The sequence below is a fragment of the Rhinolophus hipposideros genome (genome assembly GCF_964194185.1).
Source record: "Rhinolophus hipposideros genome assembly, chromosome: 22".
In the NCBI taxonomy this organism is placed as follows: domain Eukaryota; kingdom Metazoa; phylum Chordata; class Mammalia; order Chiroptera; family Rhinolophidae; genus Rhinolophus; species Rhinolophus hipposideros.
In genome coordinates, this window is record NC_138068.1 from 15,542,830 (window position 1) to 15,559,358 (window position 16,529).

The 16,529-nt window shown below is 59.1% G+C and overlaps 1 protein-coding gene across 3 annotated transcripts in view; it reads right to left on the minus strand.

The window, feature by feature from the left end:
- PLCG1 (phospholipase C gamma 1) overlaps positions 1–16,529 on the minus strand; it is a 36,594-nt gene that overhangs the window by 7,813 nt on the left and 12,252 nt on the right. For all 3 annotated transcript variants that reach the window (XM_081033679.1, XM_081033681.1, XM_081033680.1), the window contains exons 3-21: positions 7,769–7,921; positions 7,565–7,658; positions 7,354–7,401; positions 5,682–5,766; positions 5,506–5,589; positions 5,245–5,279; positions 4,981–5,053; positions 4,778–4,879; positions 4,411–4,529; positions 4,243–4,328; positions 4,051–4,171; positions 3,150–3,318; positions 2,893–3,015; positions 2,703–2,804; positions 2,436–2,623; positions 1,959–2,159; positions 1,756–1,875; positions 1,482–1,662; positions 484–561 (exon numbers count right to left, since the gene is read on the minus strand). In XM_081033679.1, coding sequence (XP_080889805.1) covers positions 484–561; positions 1,482–1,662; positions 1,756–1,875; positions 1,959–2,159; positions 2,436–2,623; positions 2,703–2,804; positions 2,893–3,015; positions 3,150–3,318; positions 4,051–4,171; positions 4,243–4,328; positions 4,411–4,529; positions 4,778–4,879; positions 4,981–5,053; positions 5,245–5,279; positions 5,506–5,589; positions 5,682–5,766; positions 7,354–7,401; positions 7,565–7,658; positions 7,769–7,921 — 2,162 coding nt within the window. The remainder of the gene's footprint in view (positions 1–483; positions 562–1,481; positions 1,663–1,755; positions 1,876–1,958; positions 2,160–2,435; positions 2,624–2,702; positions 2,805–2,892; positions 3,016–3,149; positions 3,319–4,050; positions 4,172–4,242; positions 4,329–4,410; positions 4,530–4,777; positions 4,880–4,980; positions 5,054–5,244; positions 5,280–5,505; positions 5,590–5,681; positions 5,767–7,353; positions 7,402–7,564; positions 7,659–7,768; positions 7,922–16,529) is intronic.

The following is a 16,529-nucleotide window of genomic DNA, read 5'->3' on the forward strand; positions in this document are numbered from 1 at the left end:
CATCGCTGGGACCCCATCATCCCTCTGGAAAGAGGAGAAGGAAACTTCTCCCAGACTCCCTGGCTGCTGAGGGAAGGGGGTGAGGAACAGAGCGCAGCTCCTTACCCCTTAGAGAAAAAGGCAAAAAGAGGAAGATCCTGCCTGACGGATTTCCACGAGGTGAGAGACTGAGTGGCAAAGGCAGTTTTCTGGCAGGTGGGCCCTGCCCCCACCCCGCTTCTGCCCAAGGAGGAAATGGGGTTACCCTGGGGAGCAGTCTGAAGGGTCAATGCTGACCCCCAGGGACAGGGGCTGGGCCAGGGGTCGGCCCTGAGACAGCTGCGGTCGTACACCAACCACACACCTCTCACAACCTCTCGGGCCTCGGAAAACCACAAACACCACTTCTCCACAAAGACCACAGACGGGCCTGAGCAGGGAAGTGCAGGCCCTGAGCAGCTGCGGGCCCTCTCCAGCTTCCTGTGCCGAGGCCCGAGGCTGTACCTTAAAAGTCGGCATAGGGTTTGCCTCCACATAGAAGCCGGGATTGCGTCCCTCGTACAGGGCACCATAGTCAGGCTCCTGGAAATGGGACAGAATACAGTGTGTTAACTCCCAGAGGTGAAAGCAGTGCTGGCTTCCACCATGTCTTCTTTCCCCAGTGCAGCTGGCCACCAAGCTCACACCCAACACTGGCACACAGTCCACCGCCGTCCCCTACCTCAGTGGGGCTGGCTATGGGGAACTGGCCTCCCCCCTTCCTCTCTCCCCATTCTTGGCCTTGAGGCCCACCCACCCCATGATTCCGCAACCTCCCAGGTCCTGAAGGCCCACACTGGCCCTGGGATCTCGGCAGCATGGTCCCCGCAGAAACCCCTCCTCAGTGCTCTCGTTCAGTGGCTCATTCGTGCACCGCTGACTCCATCCCACCCCAGCCCCCAGCAGATGGCAGTCCTCCCTGGCCACCCATGTCCACTGATGACAAGAGTCTCAGTGGCTGTCCGTCCCAGACCGCTTCCTTCTGTCCGAGGCCATGACCCGGGTCCAGAGCTCTCATCACCACTGCGCCACCAGTCCTGTCCCTTTTCACTAGTCTCACCCCTGTGGCTCTACCCTCCATACCCCACTCTGCAGCCTCTCCTGCCCCAGGGACAGTCCAGCCCATGCCCGCTGGGTGAGCCCCTCTGCGTGGGCTCCAGGATCACCTCACCCCACCTCGGCTCACAGGGACCTCTCTGCTTCAATGCCTGGCCCCCACCTCTTCACCGGCCAACTCACGCCCATCCTTATAGACACACTTAGATGTCACTCCCTCTAGGACACCTTTCTGACACCCCCACCAGTTCCCAGCTGGGCTAAGTGGCGCCCCAGGAGCTCCAACAACAGCCAGCCCTCTCTGTCCCACACATCTGGATTATCCCATGCCTGCCCCGCGGCCGGCCCAGGAGTGTGTGGAGAGTTACGCCGCTGTCCCCTGCCCCAGCCCCAGCGCCAGGCCTCACAGCGGTGCCGATCTTCTCCAGCGCCTCCTCGTTGATGGGGTAGCGCAGCTTCATCTTGCGGTATAGGGGGTGCTTCTCGTAGTAGCTGATGAGGTCCACCAGGCTGTCAAACTCCGAGTTGCCCAGCATCACTGTCTGGCCCTCCTGCTGGACGCGACAGTGCTTGATCTTGCCCTCAGCCCTGGACGAAGAGAGCAGTCACACAGGGTCAGGGCGGCCCAGCCCCAGGTGCGGCCCAGCCCCACCACCAGCACCCCAGGGCCACACCCCTCACCGGAAGGAGATGGCGTAGGAGTTGGGCTCGTTCCGTTTCCGCACCAGGAAGGCCCCATCACGGGGAACACGCATCAGCATGTGCTCGGCCTGCGCTCTTGTCAGGCTTGCGTGGTACCACCTGAGGAGCGGCCGAGTCAGGTCCCCGCTGTCACCACCCAGGTCCTGTCCCCGGCCCTGGCCCTGTCCCGGCCCCGCCCTCACTCTTTGCTCTCGTGGGCATTGGTCTGCGGGACAGGCTCCGAGAGGCGCATCTCAAATTCGTTGCAGCGCAGGGGCACCTGCTGGTAGTGCGTGATGAGGTCATAGAGGGAGTCAAAGACGAGGTTGTCTGTCAAGAAGAACTTGGGGGTCCCAGCATCTTGCCGGGAGTGGATCCGGCAGTGTTGGACTTTCCCGTTCCGCCTGAGGGAAGATGGTGAGGCAGTGAGAAGCAGGCCCGAGTCCTGAACACCACGCACCAAGTCTCAAAGAGGGATGCGGACCTCCTGAGGCGCTCAGATACAGGGCAGCCCCGCAGCAGCAGCCATGCTGACTATAAAACTGTGTGTGAGCATGTGCGTAAGCATACATGTCATAGAATACCGTTTCACCTGAAAACCTAGGACAGAAGACAAACTGGATCATAGCTACCTCTGGGCGGTGCTGTCCGCATGTGCACAAGCACTGGGAGTGGCTTACCAGAAAGAGAGGGTGTAGTCGCCCACGAAGGTCTCGCTCTCGCGCACCAGGAAGGAGCCGTCAGGGGCCCCTGTCTCGATGCAGTATTCGGTGAGCAGGCGTTCGGCGATGTGCCGCCCGTCCCGTCCGGCTCCGAGCTTCCCGTGGAACCACTTCTCGTTGGAGTGCAGCTCGGTGCTGCCACTGGCCTGCGAGGGGGGAGGACAGCAAGGCCACTCAGTGACTGAGCCCAGCCCAGCTCCCGGCCCTGGGCCGGTGGCCCCTCACCTCTTTGGGCTCTTCCTCATCCTCGTTGCCCTGGTCACTGCTGGTCTCCTCGGAGTAGTAGATCTTGCTGCTGGTCAGAACGAAGTAGTGGGGATACCACTCCTGGAAGAGACCGAAGCGGGGCGGTCACAGAGCCCTGGCACCGCACTGTCCCCCCGCCCAGCCCTGCCCGGCCCGGCCTGGCTCGTACATGGTTCACGGGGTCCTCCAGGTAGAGGATGCCGTTCTTGATGGAGTTGCTGATGTCGTTCTCGGAGTACATCACAGACGTTGGCACCTCCTCATAGGCACTGCCCTCAGCCAGCTTCTTGTGCTGTGGGGGGAAGGCCAGACATGGCAGTGCCAGCCGCAGTCCCAGAGCCCCAGCTCGTCACTCAGGTCTAGACGACAGCCGGAACAATGACCAGGGACAGGCGCTGGGAAGTGGGGGCCCAGCTCACTGCCCACCTTGATAAGGATCTTCCTCTTGAGCTGGTTGGGGGATGGGAGCCCGTCGGCGGCGATGTCCACGGGCTTCGTGAGGAGTGTGTCCCCCAGCACCTTCTTGAAGTACTGGGCCATGTTCCTCTGCTGGGCAATACTGCAGTGGTCCTCGATGGACAGGATGACCGGGTACCTGCAGGGGTGGGGACCAGTGTGGTGGCACAGACCCTATGGTTCTGCGGAGTCAAGGCCCAGTCCAAACAGCCCCTCAGAGGGAGGTATCAGTAGCCAAGGGCCTGAGGGTCCTGTCCACGGGGAAGCTGTCCCAGAGAGGGGGTGGGCCCTGGCCATTAGAAAGGGCAACTGTGGGTGCAGCAGAAACAAAGGAGTGGGACTGCTGCAGATGGGAGACCCGGAGTTGGTCCCATCATGGAGGCTGCCCTGGCGTGCAGGAGAGACGTCCCACACCAGAGAGGTCGGGAACAAGGAGAAGCAGCCTCTAGATTCAGCTACTGGGGGGGCCCTGATGAGCCCTTCAATGCGGTGGCAGAGACTAGTGAGCACAGGTTAGGGTGAAAGGAGTTGTAGAATGGGACACAGGACATACAATTCTCTGGGCTGTGAAGGAAAAGGGGTTGGCAGGACCTACAGAGGTCAGGGAGGGTTAAAGAAGTAATTTTTTTGAGGATGGGAACATCTTGACTGTATTCTCCAAGCTAAAGAAAAGGACCCATGAAGAGGGTGGGCCAAGGATGCAGGAAAGAGGGTAACTTGGGAAGCAATGGCTCAAGCAAGCAGGAGGGGAAAGGAAGGATGAAGATGAAACCAGTAGAATAGGGACAGGGCAGTTGAGGGGACCCTCTGTTTTCTGTTACAGGGGAGAGCTGGAGCCAAGCCAACCCTGGGTCCCCCACCCCCCACTCACTCTGAGGCCACAAAGGCATGCTCCTTGATGGTATGCAGGACATCTGAGAACTTGATCTTGGTGGTAAGGGTGTGTCCATGGTAAATGACGGGCATCCCATCTGGGCCGTCCCAGCAGTCCACTGGGGAGCACATGCAGAGTCAAGCAGGCAGGCCTCCCATCGTCCCTCCCCCAGCCCCGGCCCCAACGCACACTCAATGCAGCGACAACCCATGCGCAGGCAGCGAGCATAGGCTTCCAGGGAGGACTCGCTGGAGAACTGGTCCCCGGTCAGGTACCTGGACAGGGAAGGAAGGCAAGGTGGTCAGCCAGCCCCTCCCTCCCATGGATGGGTCGGGTGGGGCCAAGGGAGCAGCTCACGTATTGTGCGAGGAGGAGATCCAGTAGTGGGAGAGCGGGTTGTTCATGGCGTCCGGGCACACTGCATCCAGCTGTGAGTTCCATACGCTGTTCTCTTTGGAGAACAGGAAGGTGACAAACTGTCCAGAAACAGATGTGGAAGGAAAGAGAAATTGAGCCCCTGCCCTAGCCCACTAGCGTGGGGATGGTGGGAAGCGGAGAGTAGGGTGCTCAGTCTTGACCGGGGTGGGCAAGGTAAACAGTGTGTGTGTGTGGGGGAGGGGGGGACAAGGTGGCACCCTTAAGGCAAATCTGGCTCCTGGAAAGCAGATGGGGTTCTGGTCAGCGCACTCATTCTCTCTGACAAGGGGTGAGAGGTAGGGCTCACCTCATCCAGGAAGAAGTATGGCTCCTCGATTTCTCGCAAGGGGTCTCGGAGGAAGCTGAGCATGAAGTCCTGCACCTGGGGCTGGTCGACAGCCCACAGCTCCTGATGGGGGTGGGCAGAGCAGGGGCATTTGTGAGCCCCAGTTAGGGATGAGCCCAGCCCCCGCAGTCGGGCACCCTGGCGCAGTCCCAGCTAAGCCATACCCCTTGGTACTCGAGGAGGAATTGCTGGAACACAGGCAGAGACACTCGGCAGAGCTCTGGCCGCTCCCCCGCCCTGCAGAAGAGAAGGGAAGTGCTGGCGGCCAGCTGGCTAGCATGGCCCACAGACAATGAGGGGCCCCTTAGAAGGCAGAGCCCAGCTTCCGGCCAGCACAGCTGCCCAGAAGGGTCCAGCATGGCTCCCCTCCTCCCACTAAACAGGGAATCAGCCAGTGGGGAACCCCACCTCCCCACTTCAAACCAAACCTCAGGGCACTGGCTTCCAAGAAGGGGAGCTCCATCTGCAGGAGACAGAACCTGGTCAGAGCGAGAGCCCCTGGGAGGCCACATGGGAAAGGGGCTCTCAGGAAGAAAGGCTGGGGCAACAGACGGGGGGAGGCCTCAAGAGCAGAAGAGCTGGAGAAATAGCACCCCAAAGCCCCCAAGCAGGGCAGCAGGGCGGAGACAAGCGGGGCTGGGGCGGGAGAGCAGGGGCGAGGGCGGTGGGAGGACAGGTGGCTCATGCACCGTCTTCTGGGCGCTGTACATGAGGCTGCGGTACAGTTGAGCAAACTGCCCGTATGTGATGTCGCCGCTGCGCTGCTCCAGGTCCTGCAAGGTGCATGGCAGGACCTGGTCAGGCCCACTGGCCAGGGCTCCGGGCCTGGCCGGCCCCACCCGCGGACAGCCCAGGAGGTCCTTACCGTCAGGCGCTCTCGCAGGAAACGCATGTTGGGGACGCGGTAGTTGACCTGGGATAGCATGTTCTTCAGGTCCTTGGCTGATATACTGAGGAGGCAGGGACACCAGCAGCCTCGCACCGCTTCTCATGACCTCTGACCCGTAAGCTAAGCCCACCACCCAGGCTGGACAGGAGAACAAGACTGCTCCGGGACCGAGGGCAAGGCTGGCCAAGAAGCCCCTTCTTTGCTTTGCACTCATCTGAGCAAAAAGCCCATGATTGTGGCAAGGAAGGCTTAATAAATGAGGTCGGACATGTGGGAGGGGGGCCCATCTCAGGCCCCCCCACCAGCACTGCTCAAGCCCACAGCCCGGGCCCCCCGGCTTCCGTGGTGGCAACTGGCCCATCTGTTGCTCCTGCAGGGCTCACTCACAAGCTCTCTGCAAGGGCAGCTCTGCAGAGACGGCACCCACCGCCCCTGGGACGCGGGAGTTCAGGCCTCAGCACGGGCATTGGGGGAGGAGGGGGAGGCCACTCTCAGCCAAATACCACTGCTGGAGACGGGGCACTTTCTGGGAGTCTGACAAGGACTCCTGCGTCCCCTGCCCCCCGGAGGTGCCCTGCCCAGGATGTGGGGCCCTACTGGGCCTAGCAACACGATGGAAAAAATGGGGGGAAAGGCTTTCTCTCCTGGAAGGTGGTGCCAGGTAAGGGAGTGTGGGAGCCCCCGACTCCTGCCCAGCAGTCTGGCAGACAGTACCCAGCATCCAAGCAGCCCGGAGTCAGCCTGCAGCCCCCTTCCCTTTTTTTGCTGCACCCACCCCCAGCCTTATGGCCTTTCGTATCATCTAAATGCTCCCCAGGTAGCATCTCCACCCCTGCCCTTCTGCCCTGAACTATATCTACCCACCCGCCTACTCAATGTACGCCTCCACCTGGACCTCTAAGGGCATCATAAAACTTAACGCGCTCCAAATGAACTCCTAAGTTCCCCGAAATGTACTGCTCCAGTCATCGGCAGCTCCACCTTTCCAGATGCTCAAGCCAAAAAGCTGTCATCCTTGAGTCCTCTCTTTCACTCACACCCCAAAATCAATCTGTTAAGAAATGCTACTGGGCTCCATCTTTGAAACACAGTACAGCCGAAGTCCAACGCTTCCTACTGCCCCCACGCTGACCCAAACCCTCTCGGCTCCCACTGGAATGCTGAAGTTACTTCTGAACTGGGCTCCCTGGCTCTGCTCCGCCCCACTGTCTCCCGGCGCCAGTGATCCGTGTCACTGCAGTCAGGTCACGTCACACCTCTCTGACAGGCCGTCTGTCTCTTTCACAGCACAGCCCAAGGTCCTTCCCAGGACTGGGTCTGTCCCCCGTCTCTCCTTGGCGCCTGGTTGTTACTCCGTATTTTCAAATCCAGGAGCTTCAAGGTACCCCCGCCACACGCACTAAAAGGCACCCTGACCCTCTTTCGAGGACACACAGCCAGTTCTGTGCTTCCTGTCTCTGCCTCCGGTGGCAGGGCACACAGCCTCTCACGCCAGCTTGCACCGTGGCCACTGAGGGCTTTCTGCGGGAAGCTATTGTGCCAGAACCACTTGCCCTCCTCTAGCCCCCTTGAAACAGGTCCCCTGGGTCCTCCCTCGGAGGCCTGGCTACTGCCGTGGACACCCCAGCTCACCCTGCTCAGCACCTACCGGTCCTCGCGATTCCGATCCACAGAGTAGAACTGCTTCCGCAGCCACCTGTGGGGACAGAAGCCTACAGTGAGGGCCACTTCTCCAGCAGGGCCCGGCCTGCCGAGGTGGTCAGCAGGCAGTGTCTGGCACACAGAGCTTGCTGCCATGCCCCTGCTCCCTAGACCTCAATGCCCCCAGTCCTACCCACAGGGTCAGAGGTGGTTCTTACCTTTCGATCTGCAAGGGGGTGGCCGCCTGCAGCGTATCCTCCATCAGCCACGTCAAGCCCTTTATCCACATGTTCACTTCATCCTCAGATGTAGCTGAGTGAGGGATGAACGGCTGAGCGGAGGGCACGCACCTCCCGCTGAGTTGGGGCCCCGGGGGACATGCCCCTTCACTCCCCTGCCTCCTCCTGTCCCTTGGCCCTCACCTTGCAGACTCAGGGTCTTCAGACGGAATTCCATTCCATACAGGATGACAAAGCAGTGTGATTGGTCCGGTCGGAAAGCAGGGTCCTCTTGGTAGCGATCAAAGTCCCGTGAGGTTTTCCCCGGGCGGATCTCTTTGATTTCACGAATGTCAACTAGGAAGGTGGAGAAGCGGCCAAGGTCAGGCTGGGGAACCCGAGACTCAGCACCGCAGCGAGGGCAGCCTGGTTTCCTCACTCATTCCCACACTCTCCCTCAGGGAGGGACCACACAGAGAGATCCCTCTCGAGGGGCAAAGACCACTCACAGGCCCACTGGGTGACCAAAAAGAGCCGGGCTGCCCTCAGCATAGACCTCTGCTAAAAGCTGAGAGGTCTGGGGAAGCAGCCAGCTCTGACCGGTGTACCTTCCGTCGCTGACGACACAGGCAGGTCACTTTGACTTGAAAAAAAGCTGGACTCTTTCTAGAAAGAGAAATGGGGACCCCAGGCTGTTCTGGAAGGAAAATTTCCTGACACAAAATACATACACAAACCAAATCATTCGGTCCTGAGCGGGGTTGGAGGGGGCAGGCCCAAATGGCGGAGTCTCAGGATCCCTGGGAGGAAACAGGGATCAGGCCCCGAGGACGGGTGCACCCTGGAAACGGCCCACTCCCCGAAGTCATCCACAAGCAAGTCTTAGCAAGAGGCCTGGTCCCCCGAGGCAGCGGCTGTCCCTGGGATGTTTCCCATCCTGGCTGTCAAAGGCCTGCACACGCCCCTGCCCTCACAGAGCACACAGCATGGGGAGCACGTAGGACTGAGTGGCAGACCCCTGCCCCGGCCGCTAACTCCAGAGATGACGCAAAGTCACTCATCTGACTCCTCAGTCTCGGTTTCACCATCTACAGAGCAAAGGGCTTGAGGGAATTTCTCCAGAAGGCAGGTGGTAGAAAAACCATGCCGGGCTCTGGGGCGAGCATGCCTGGACCAGAACCCCAGCTCAGGTCACTGCTATGTGACCTCAGCAGAGTGACAACCACGCTGACCCCACTTCGTCTGTGAACACAAGTCAGCAGCAGCAGCGTCATAAGGGTGATGGTAAGACCACGAGTCCTAACAGCCAAAGAGGCCAGCCCGGGCCCTGCAACAGCATGCTGGGAAGTCTACTCAGGCACACAGGTTCTGAACCCGGCCCGGAAAGGGCTGCCCCGGCCACAGGGCCTCTCACTCTCTCCCCTGGTGCTGGCTGGGACTCTGGACAGAAGGCAGACTTTCCAGGCGGGATAAAGAGAGAGTTAGGGAAAAGTCAAACGGAAGAAGCCTGGCTTAGCCACCAGAGACAACTCTATCTGGGCACTCCCTTAGCTCGAGAGCCTCTCTTTCCAAATGCCCTCATCTCAGACCAGCCCGGAAGATAGGGAGCCGGGAGCAGTGCCAAGTTGCTGCCTGGGCAGCCTCCACCCCAGGAGCCCTCCCAGCCCAAACTGCACACCAGACTGGCTGGAATGTCCGAAGGGGCCCAGATCCCCAGGTTCCCTTCCTGTCCTTCTGGCCGCAGCTGTGTCCCATCCATCCCGCCTCGAGCAGCGGCATGGCTTCTGGCCCCAACTCCAGCTCCCCCACCGCACATTACTGGTTCTACTGGGCCTGCTTCATTGCCCTCAGCAAACCCCTTGGGCCTGGCTGTCCAGCTGAAAGCCCCGACTCTCCTGCCGGCTGCCCTGCCCCCCAGTTCTCCCCATCAATCAGCCATCCTTTCGGAGTCTTCCGAATCTTTATAGAACATTGTTCAGATCCCTCCCTAGGTTGTCACTAAGCAGACATGTGCCTTTTCTGGCCTTCCAAGCCCTTTATGATGGGGCTCAGTCCCCCAGCTTCCGTCCTCCCATCTTCTCTGCTCTATACAAACTAAGCTGGATCAACGGCAATAGGCAGTACTCCCAGTTCCCCATTTCATCCTGCTTCTGCGTTCCCCATTTCATCCTGCTTCTGCGCCGGGGACAACCTACCTCCTGGACTCCATTCTATCAACAACCCACCAGGGCAGCGCCCTCCTGCAGTCGTCACACCCTTGACAGCGAGCGGCACTACATGTGTTTACATGGCTCACCCCGCCAGGCCAGGCGCGGCCCTTCCAGTGCCTGCTCAATGACAGTGAACAAATGAAAAGGGCAGGTACATGGGTGGGCGGGGGGGGGGGCAACAAACTGGGAGTGGAGTCGTAAAAATGGGGAGTTACACTCAGGTGGAAACAGGGAGGGGGGAAACTGAGTCACAAGGACCCAGCCTGGAAAGACAGTCTCCAAGGATGGAAGGAGGAGCTGAACAGGGGAAATGCCCAGATGAGAAACTGCAGAATAACCACAAACTCTGCTCTTTAAACAGAAACCAGCATGTTTTTCCGGTGCAGCGCTGCTGTCACCCCCAACCACATCTCACACAGGCATACAACTCACACACACAAACGCTTATGGCCTTCGTGGTCCATAGCCCAGGGGGAGCCTTCCTCCCAGCCATCCCTGCCCACCCCCCACCCCGTCCTGTCATTAGAGGTAGGCCACAACATGGCCACCACTCAGCAGGCAGCTGGAGGGGCAGTAAAACCTGCTGCCCGGCCGCAGGCAGCCACCCCACAGGTGCTGCCACTGCCAGCAGGTCCTAGGGGAGGCTCTGGCATGGCCTGTGCTCCTGGGCACATTTCCCCCGAGGCCAGGCTGGGGGCAGACAGCCTCCCTTTGCAAGACAGGGACCAGGCAGACACAGGGCAGCTCCAGGCCAGGGGGCGAGTCACTCAAGCTCCTGCTGGCTACCTGGTCTCTTTACGTCCCCCATAGGGAGGTGCCAGCCTGGCCCCGATGCCCTCCAAGTCCATCAAGCCAACAGCAGGCTGAAAAGGACGTGACACCAGAGTGAGACTCTACTATTCTTAAAAGCCATATCCTATGCAACTTCCTACCCACCCACTCCATCTTCTTGCCTCCCAGAACAAATAGAGCAGGGTCCCTTTTCCTGACAGAGCCAGGCCTGGTTCCCCAGGGATTGCCATCATGGGAAGGAGACGCCTGGGACAGGCACGGCCTTGACCTTGTTGGGGGGGAGGGCAGGGGCGGCTGATCACCCAGCATGGTCTGCAGTGGGGCAGGAAGGGCAGAAGGAGAGACCCTCCCGGGGGAGAAGTGCTCAGAGGAGCAGGAGAGTAGCACCCTATTCCCAGAGACCCATAACCCTGCTTCACCCTCACTTAGAAACCATGGGAGAACAGCGTTCAGGGGAACACTGGGAAAAAGAAAAGCCAAAGGGACTGAGGTCTTTGCTAGGCTGGAGACGGGGGGTGAGCGGGGGGCTCTCTGAGGCAGGGGCAGGATCCCCCAAACAGGGTTCCTGTGGCCAGGCCAGCCTGATGTGCAGGGAGGGCAGGGCTTTCGCTGATGCCAAAGCTCATCCCCAAGCTCACCACAAGCGGAGAGGGCCTGGGGTTCTGTCAGCATAACAGCCAGCTCAGCCCAGCAGCAGCCACGGCGTGCTCAATTCCTCCATGGACCAGGCCCTGGGGGCCACGAAGGCGGCCCAGGCTTCAGGAATGGCATGGGTGTCACCGTTCCAGCATGGCCATGGTACACAGTTGACAGATAAGCTGCCTGGGTGACGAGGGGGACTCAGCCCCAGGCATTTAATCACCCACAAATGCTCGGGAAGAGATGGAGACTAGCCCTCCGTGAGAGGCTTTGGGGTCGAGGGACCACCTGCGCCTGGGCGAGGCCCTGGCACCCCATGCCGGCGCCCCATGCCGGCGCTTAGGGCTAAGGGCCAGCTCAGAGACCAGGCTGCCCGGTGCCCTGGGCAGAAGAAGGAGGGTCCTGGTGGTGGCCTGCCTCCTCCCACTCCAGGAAGCCTGGCTGACCACCCTTTGCTAAAGGTTGCCCAGGCCTAGCAGAGACAAACCAGAGGTCTTACACTATGCGGCCCTGGGCAGTCCCTCAGTCATTCAGCCTCAGTTTCCCCATCAGTCAACTGGGAATTCCTTCTACCTCCCAGGAATGCAGTCAGTGCCCTGCCAGGGATCACTGGTCCCAGTGAAGTCTGCAGAAGTCTGTCCCCTGCCTGTGTTGCGTGCTGAGTGCCACAAACACCAGTCCTACGTAACCTGGCAGTAGAGGAGACAACTGGGGGCAAACCCAAACCTAGGAGAGACGAGTTGGCCACAGCTATCTCGGCCCAAGGAAAGGAATCCAAGTGGCCAGTTCCCAGCTCAGAAAGGGGCCTGGCAGGAATGGAACACCGTGGACAGGAGTGGGACTCCAGGGGCTGAGTTCAGATCAGTGCGCGCAGACGTGCTCTAGGCCAGAGGCCACTGCCTGAGCCTGCAGCAGCCGCCTGTCGCAAGCGCAGCACCCATGGGCACCCCCCCCAACAGTCTGAGGCATGTGCTCCTCACCACCTCACACCAGTGGGTACCAGAATGGAGACTAACAGGTATGAAATCACAAAGATCAAGTTTTGAATCCTGTTTCCCAGAGTATAACTGTGGTCTTGAGCAAGTGAGCTTTCCCCTCTGGTGCGTCACGGATAAAGGGAACGCTGCAGATAAAGGGAAGGATGGACCTGTCGAAAACCCTGCACATGCAGAGAGCCGCAGGGGAGACGTCAGCCTTGGCCTGTCCTGAGAGCCCCCAGCCTTCGACTGGATTTTGGGGTGGTCTTTATGCAGAAGGAAATGGGCTCTCTGCCTGGCAGCAGGGGCCAGCCCTAAGCTCTAAGGCAGGATGTATGGCCAGGCACAGAGACCCTCCCTCCTGTCCTCTCTTGGCCCAGGGACACACTCCTTGCCTGAGACCACAGAGACCAGAGACCAGCAGTTACTCACAGCACAGTGCCCTCCCTGGTCATGCAGACCTGAGAGCAACTGCCTTCCGGACATACCTGTAATGGCAGTCACTTTCTCTCTAGGAGCCTCAGTTTCCTCCTCTGAGCCACAGAACTGATCCCAAGCACTCTGGGAGCTGTACAGCTAGACAGCAGCAAAGGGTACTGCTGCTCTCAGGGCCAGCTTAGAACCTGCATCTGCGGCAGCATAGGCCCCCACCCCAGGACAGCACCCACTGCCTTAGGTAGGGGAGGAAAGGGTACTGTGAAGGGGACATACTAACTGGCAGGCAGCCAGTCTGGAGCCTGGGAAGGGGGAAGAGGATTGGCCTGTGCTCAGCGCCTCTGAAGGGAGGACTGCTTTCTGTCTTGGAATGCTACTCCCCACCCCTCCCAAACATCGGGCCAAGCTATGAGGCCCCCATCAGCCCTCCTCCTGCCCGGCGCATCAGGACAGCCCCATGCAGGGGTGCTCTAGGGGCAGCATTCCTATTGACCAGGCAGAGTCCCAGGACAACGAGAATCCCAGGGAAGAGAAAAAGGCAGCAAGGGTGGGGCACCAAGACCTTTTCAGGGTTCCTTAATGAGCACAGCCAAAGAGAGCCAGACAATCCTGCCCTGGGAGTAGAAACACGGCTTTATCCTGACCACGGTGGGCCCTGGAAGTGGGAGAGGGAGCCCATGCATTAAATCTAAGACCCTAAATTAGACCCAAGCTTCTTGGTCAGGAGCCGGTGTCTCAGAGTCTATTGCCCTCAATGAAGCCACTTTCCAAATGGCCCTACACAGGTAGAAGTCCCCCAGACCTGCTGGACCATTAACCACCCATCAAGCAAGGAAGACATGCAGAAAAGAACCGTGAGCAAAAGCACTGGCAAGCCGGGGAGGAGGCAGCGCCTTTGAGCCTCACTTTCATCATCTGCCAAATGGGATCACCACTCCTGGTACCTCCTCCACTGGGCTACTGCGAGATGTCAATGAGTTGAGAAATACAAAAGTGATTTTACCAGAAAGGGGCAGGAGGACATACTGAAAATTAAAACCCCCAAATGAAGATATGGCCAAGAAAACCACCACCGCCATCACAACAACAACAAAAAAGGAAATGGCATGTATCACAAACTTCTGGACATGAAATGTGCTTTGACCAAAATATTTCTCTTAAGAGTTTTCCCTTTACAAAGTAAAGTATAAGTTAACTGATGTAAACTACAATAGAAAATATTCATATGTAATGCACGTAAATACATTTTGAAACTTAAAAAAAACCCTGCAACTCATGATAAATATGAAAGGTCTTTCCAAAATCTCAACAGCTTGAGAGAGTTAAGTGCATATTACCTAGACAGGCCCCTTCGCTCGGGGGTTTTCAGTGCTCCCACCTGTGGGATGTAAACACCCAGATCCCGCAGGCCCACACGGCTCCCAGCCCTCCTTCCTGCCTCTAAGCAGGCACACGCAGGGCCACCTTCTCTCTTGACTCTCCATCAGGCCCCCCCCCCAAGTGGCATACGTGTGCTCCAGGACTCTCGTCACACTGTCTAGTGCTTCCTGGTGTCTAGGCCACCGGCCTGTGAGCTCCCCAGGGAGGAAACCTCTTTGGACTCTTCCCTCCATTCCCCCAACCCAGGACCTGGGGAAGCCTCAAATGTTTAGGGTGTTTAGGAGCAGGAATGAACACATGCGACTTAGACCCCAGAGCTGTTATCTAAAAGCGGCAGCGAGGACCAGAGGGGCTCACAGACAATATCAGGGATGGAAGAAGTGGTGCACTGGGGCAACAACGGCTGAGGAGCTACAACAAATACGCAAATGCACTGGTCAGTGAGGCGACCGTGGGGACAGAGAAAAGGACCAGGCACAGCAGTGGAATATGGAGACCAGTGCAATCTGCAAACAGTGGGAGGTCCTGCACAGAGGCTCCTGCAGCCAGGGGGAACCATGGGGAGCTAATGGAGTTTGGAGAGATGTTACAGTAGAAGAGGCAGGGCTCCCTAGTACCACGCCCTTCCTGGCTCTAAGCTAAGGCCACCAGGACATTCAGGGGAGTGGGTCCCAGGAGGCAGAGAGGTGTGCAGATCTTCCCAGAAATGATCTCAGCAGTCACCCTCTCCACGCACAGCCTGCGCAAACAGATGGGCCATTCCCAGTCCCCCCATCCTTCAACTCAACAACACCCCCAGGGCCTGAGGGAGCACAAATGGAGCTGAGCCGTCTCCCCCAGAGGATGTTGAGATGGAGTAAGGAAGCCCCCAGGGGAAGCGACTGCCATCCGGCCAATCCCCAGCCCTGCACGTCTGCCACTCCTACACAGGTTCCTGCACGGTGCAGCCAGGGTGGGGCAGGCACTGTACGCCCCCTTCACAGGGAGCCCGAGGCAAAGGGGCTCGGCCCCCAGGGAGTCTGTCCCAGCCAGGAGCACGCAGCCTCGACAGAGGCTTCACAGCTCTGAGGCAAAGGCAGGAGGTGGAGGAGGAGGAGACAGGCAGAAGCTGGGCACCCGTGAGCAGGAGGAACCTCATGCAGCACCAGCCCGGCGCACGGGCGGCCAGCAGTTTCCACGCTGGCTGCCTGCTGCCCAAGGCCTCTGCGAGGAGCCAGCTTCCCCTCCCTCTCCATTCTCCTCTCTGTTCTGAGGCTGTAACTCTTGCCCCCCGACCTTCCAACAGAAACAGCCAGGAGCAGCTCCCAGCTCCCACCAGAGGAAGGCAAAAGCAGAAGGGTGGGCAGCTATCCTCCTCCATTTGACAGATGAGGGTCCAGGCTCGGAGACCAGTGAGGCTCATGCTTAGCTCCTTCCCCTTCCTGGATGGCAGCTGCCTTCAAACCAGACCAGCCGGGGAGAGAGGAACAGGGCCGCCTTTCCAGGATGCGTACAGGGAAAGCCTGGCCCAACCCTGGAGTCTAGGTAGACCGAGGTCAGAGCTCAGCATCTATCCCCAGCTGGGATTTCGTCAGCTGTTGGCCCCCAAACACCTGACCCAGAAGGGCAGCCAGGCCGGACTCGGCATCCGGCCCCTCTCCCACCTTGATAAACAGGAAAAGGCCATTCGGTCAGCGCATGTGGGTCTGTGGCTCCTCCTCCCGGGACCCTGCACCCCTCCTTGCTAACTGCTTCAGGTCCCAGCGGTGAAGGATCCTCACCAGCACGTGGTGAGCCATCTACAGTCTAGATTCTAGAGGAATCTCCTCTTTGGAGAGATGAGGAAACAGAGGCTCCAAACGATCTCATCATGCTCACATGTAGTTCATGGCAGAACTGGGACCCTCTGCGGTGGCCCCACTGCAGCCACCATCCCTGACAAGGGTATGCAGAGAAGCAGGGCAGGCCCTGTGAGCCTTTACACCTTCCAGGCAGGCAGCCTCTTTGCTAGGACGCTAGACTAAGCCCACCCACTTTGGAGATGGGAAAAGCATGCCGAGGCCCCAAAGGAAGGAAGGGACAGAAGGCTCCACCCGCCCAGAAAACTCAAAGCTGGGAGAGGGCTGAGCAGGTGTCTATCAGGCTTATTCATTAATTCCATCACCCCATCAAACATGTATTAGGCACCTACCCGTCCGTGGGAAGCCCTGCGCTGGGTCCTGGCTAAGCAGGACCCAGAAGGCACTGGAGTTCCTGCCCGAGAAGCCCCTGCCCGGTGGAGGAAACAGATGGGGAAGCAGGTAAGTAGGAGGTCGTGCCAAGAGTGGAACTACAGGGCATACGTGTCTGTGTGCTGAGAGCGTGGAGAAAGTGAGCAGTTCCACTTGGAAAGTCTCGGGCTGCTCCACAGGAGGCAGGGCCGGAGGGCTGACTTGCCCACACCAGGCAAAGGGGACCACAGAAGCCAAAGCCTGGATGCAGTAGCTTGGTTGTTTGGGGAACAAGGGCGTTTGTTCAGTTTCGTGGATGAGAAGTGAGGGAAGAGTGGCCTAT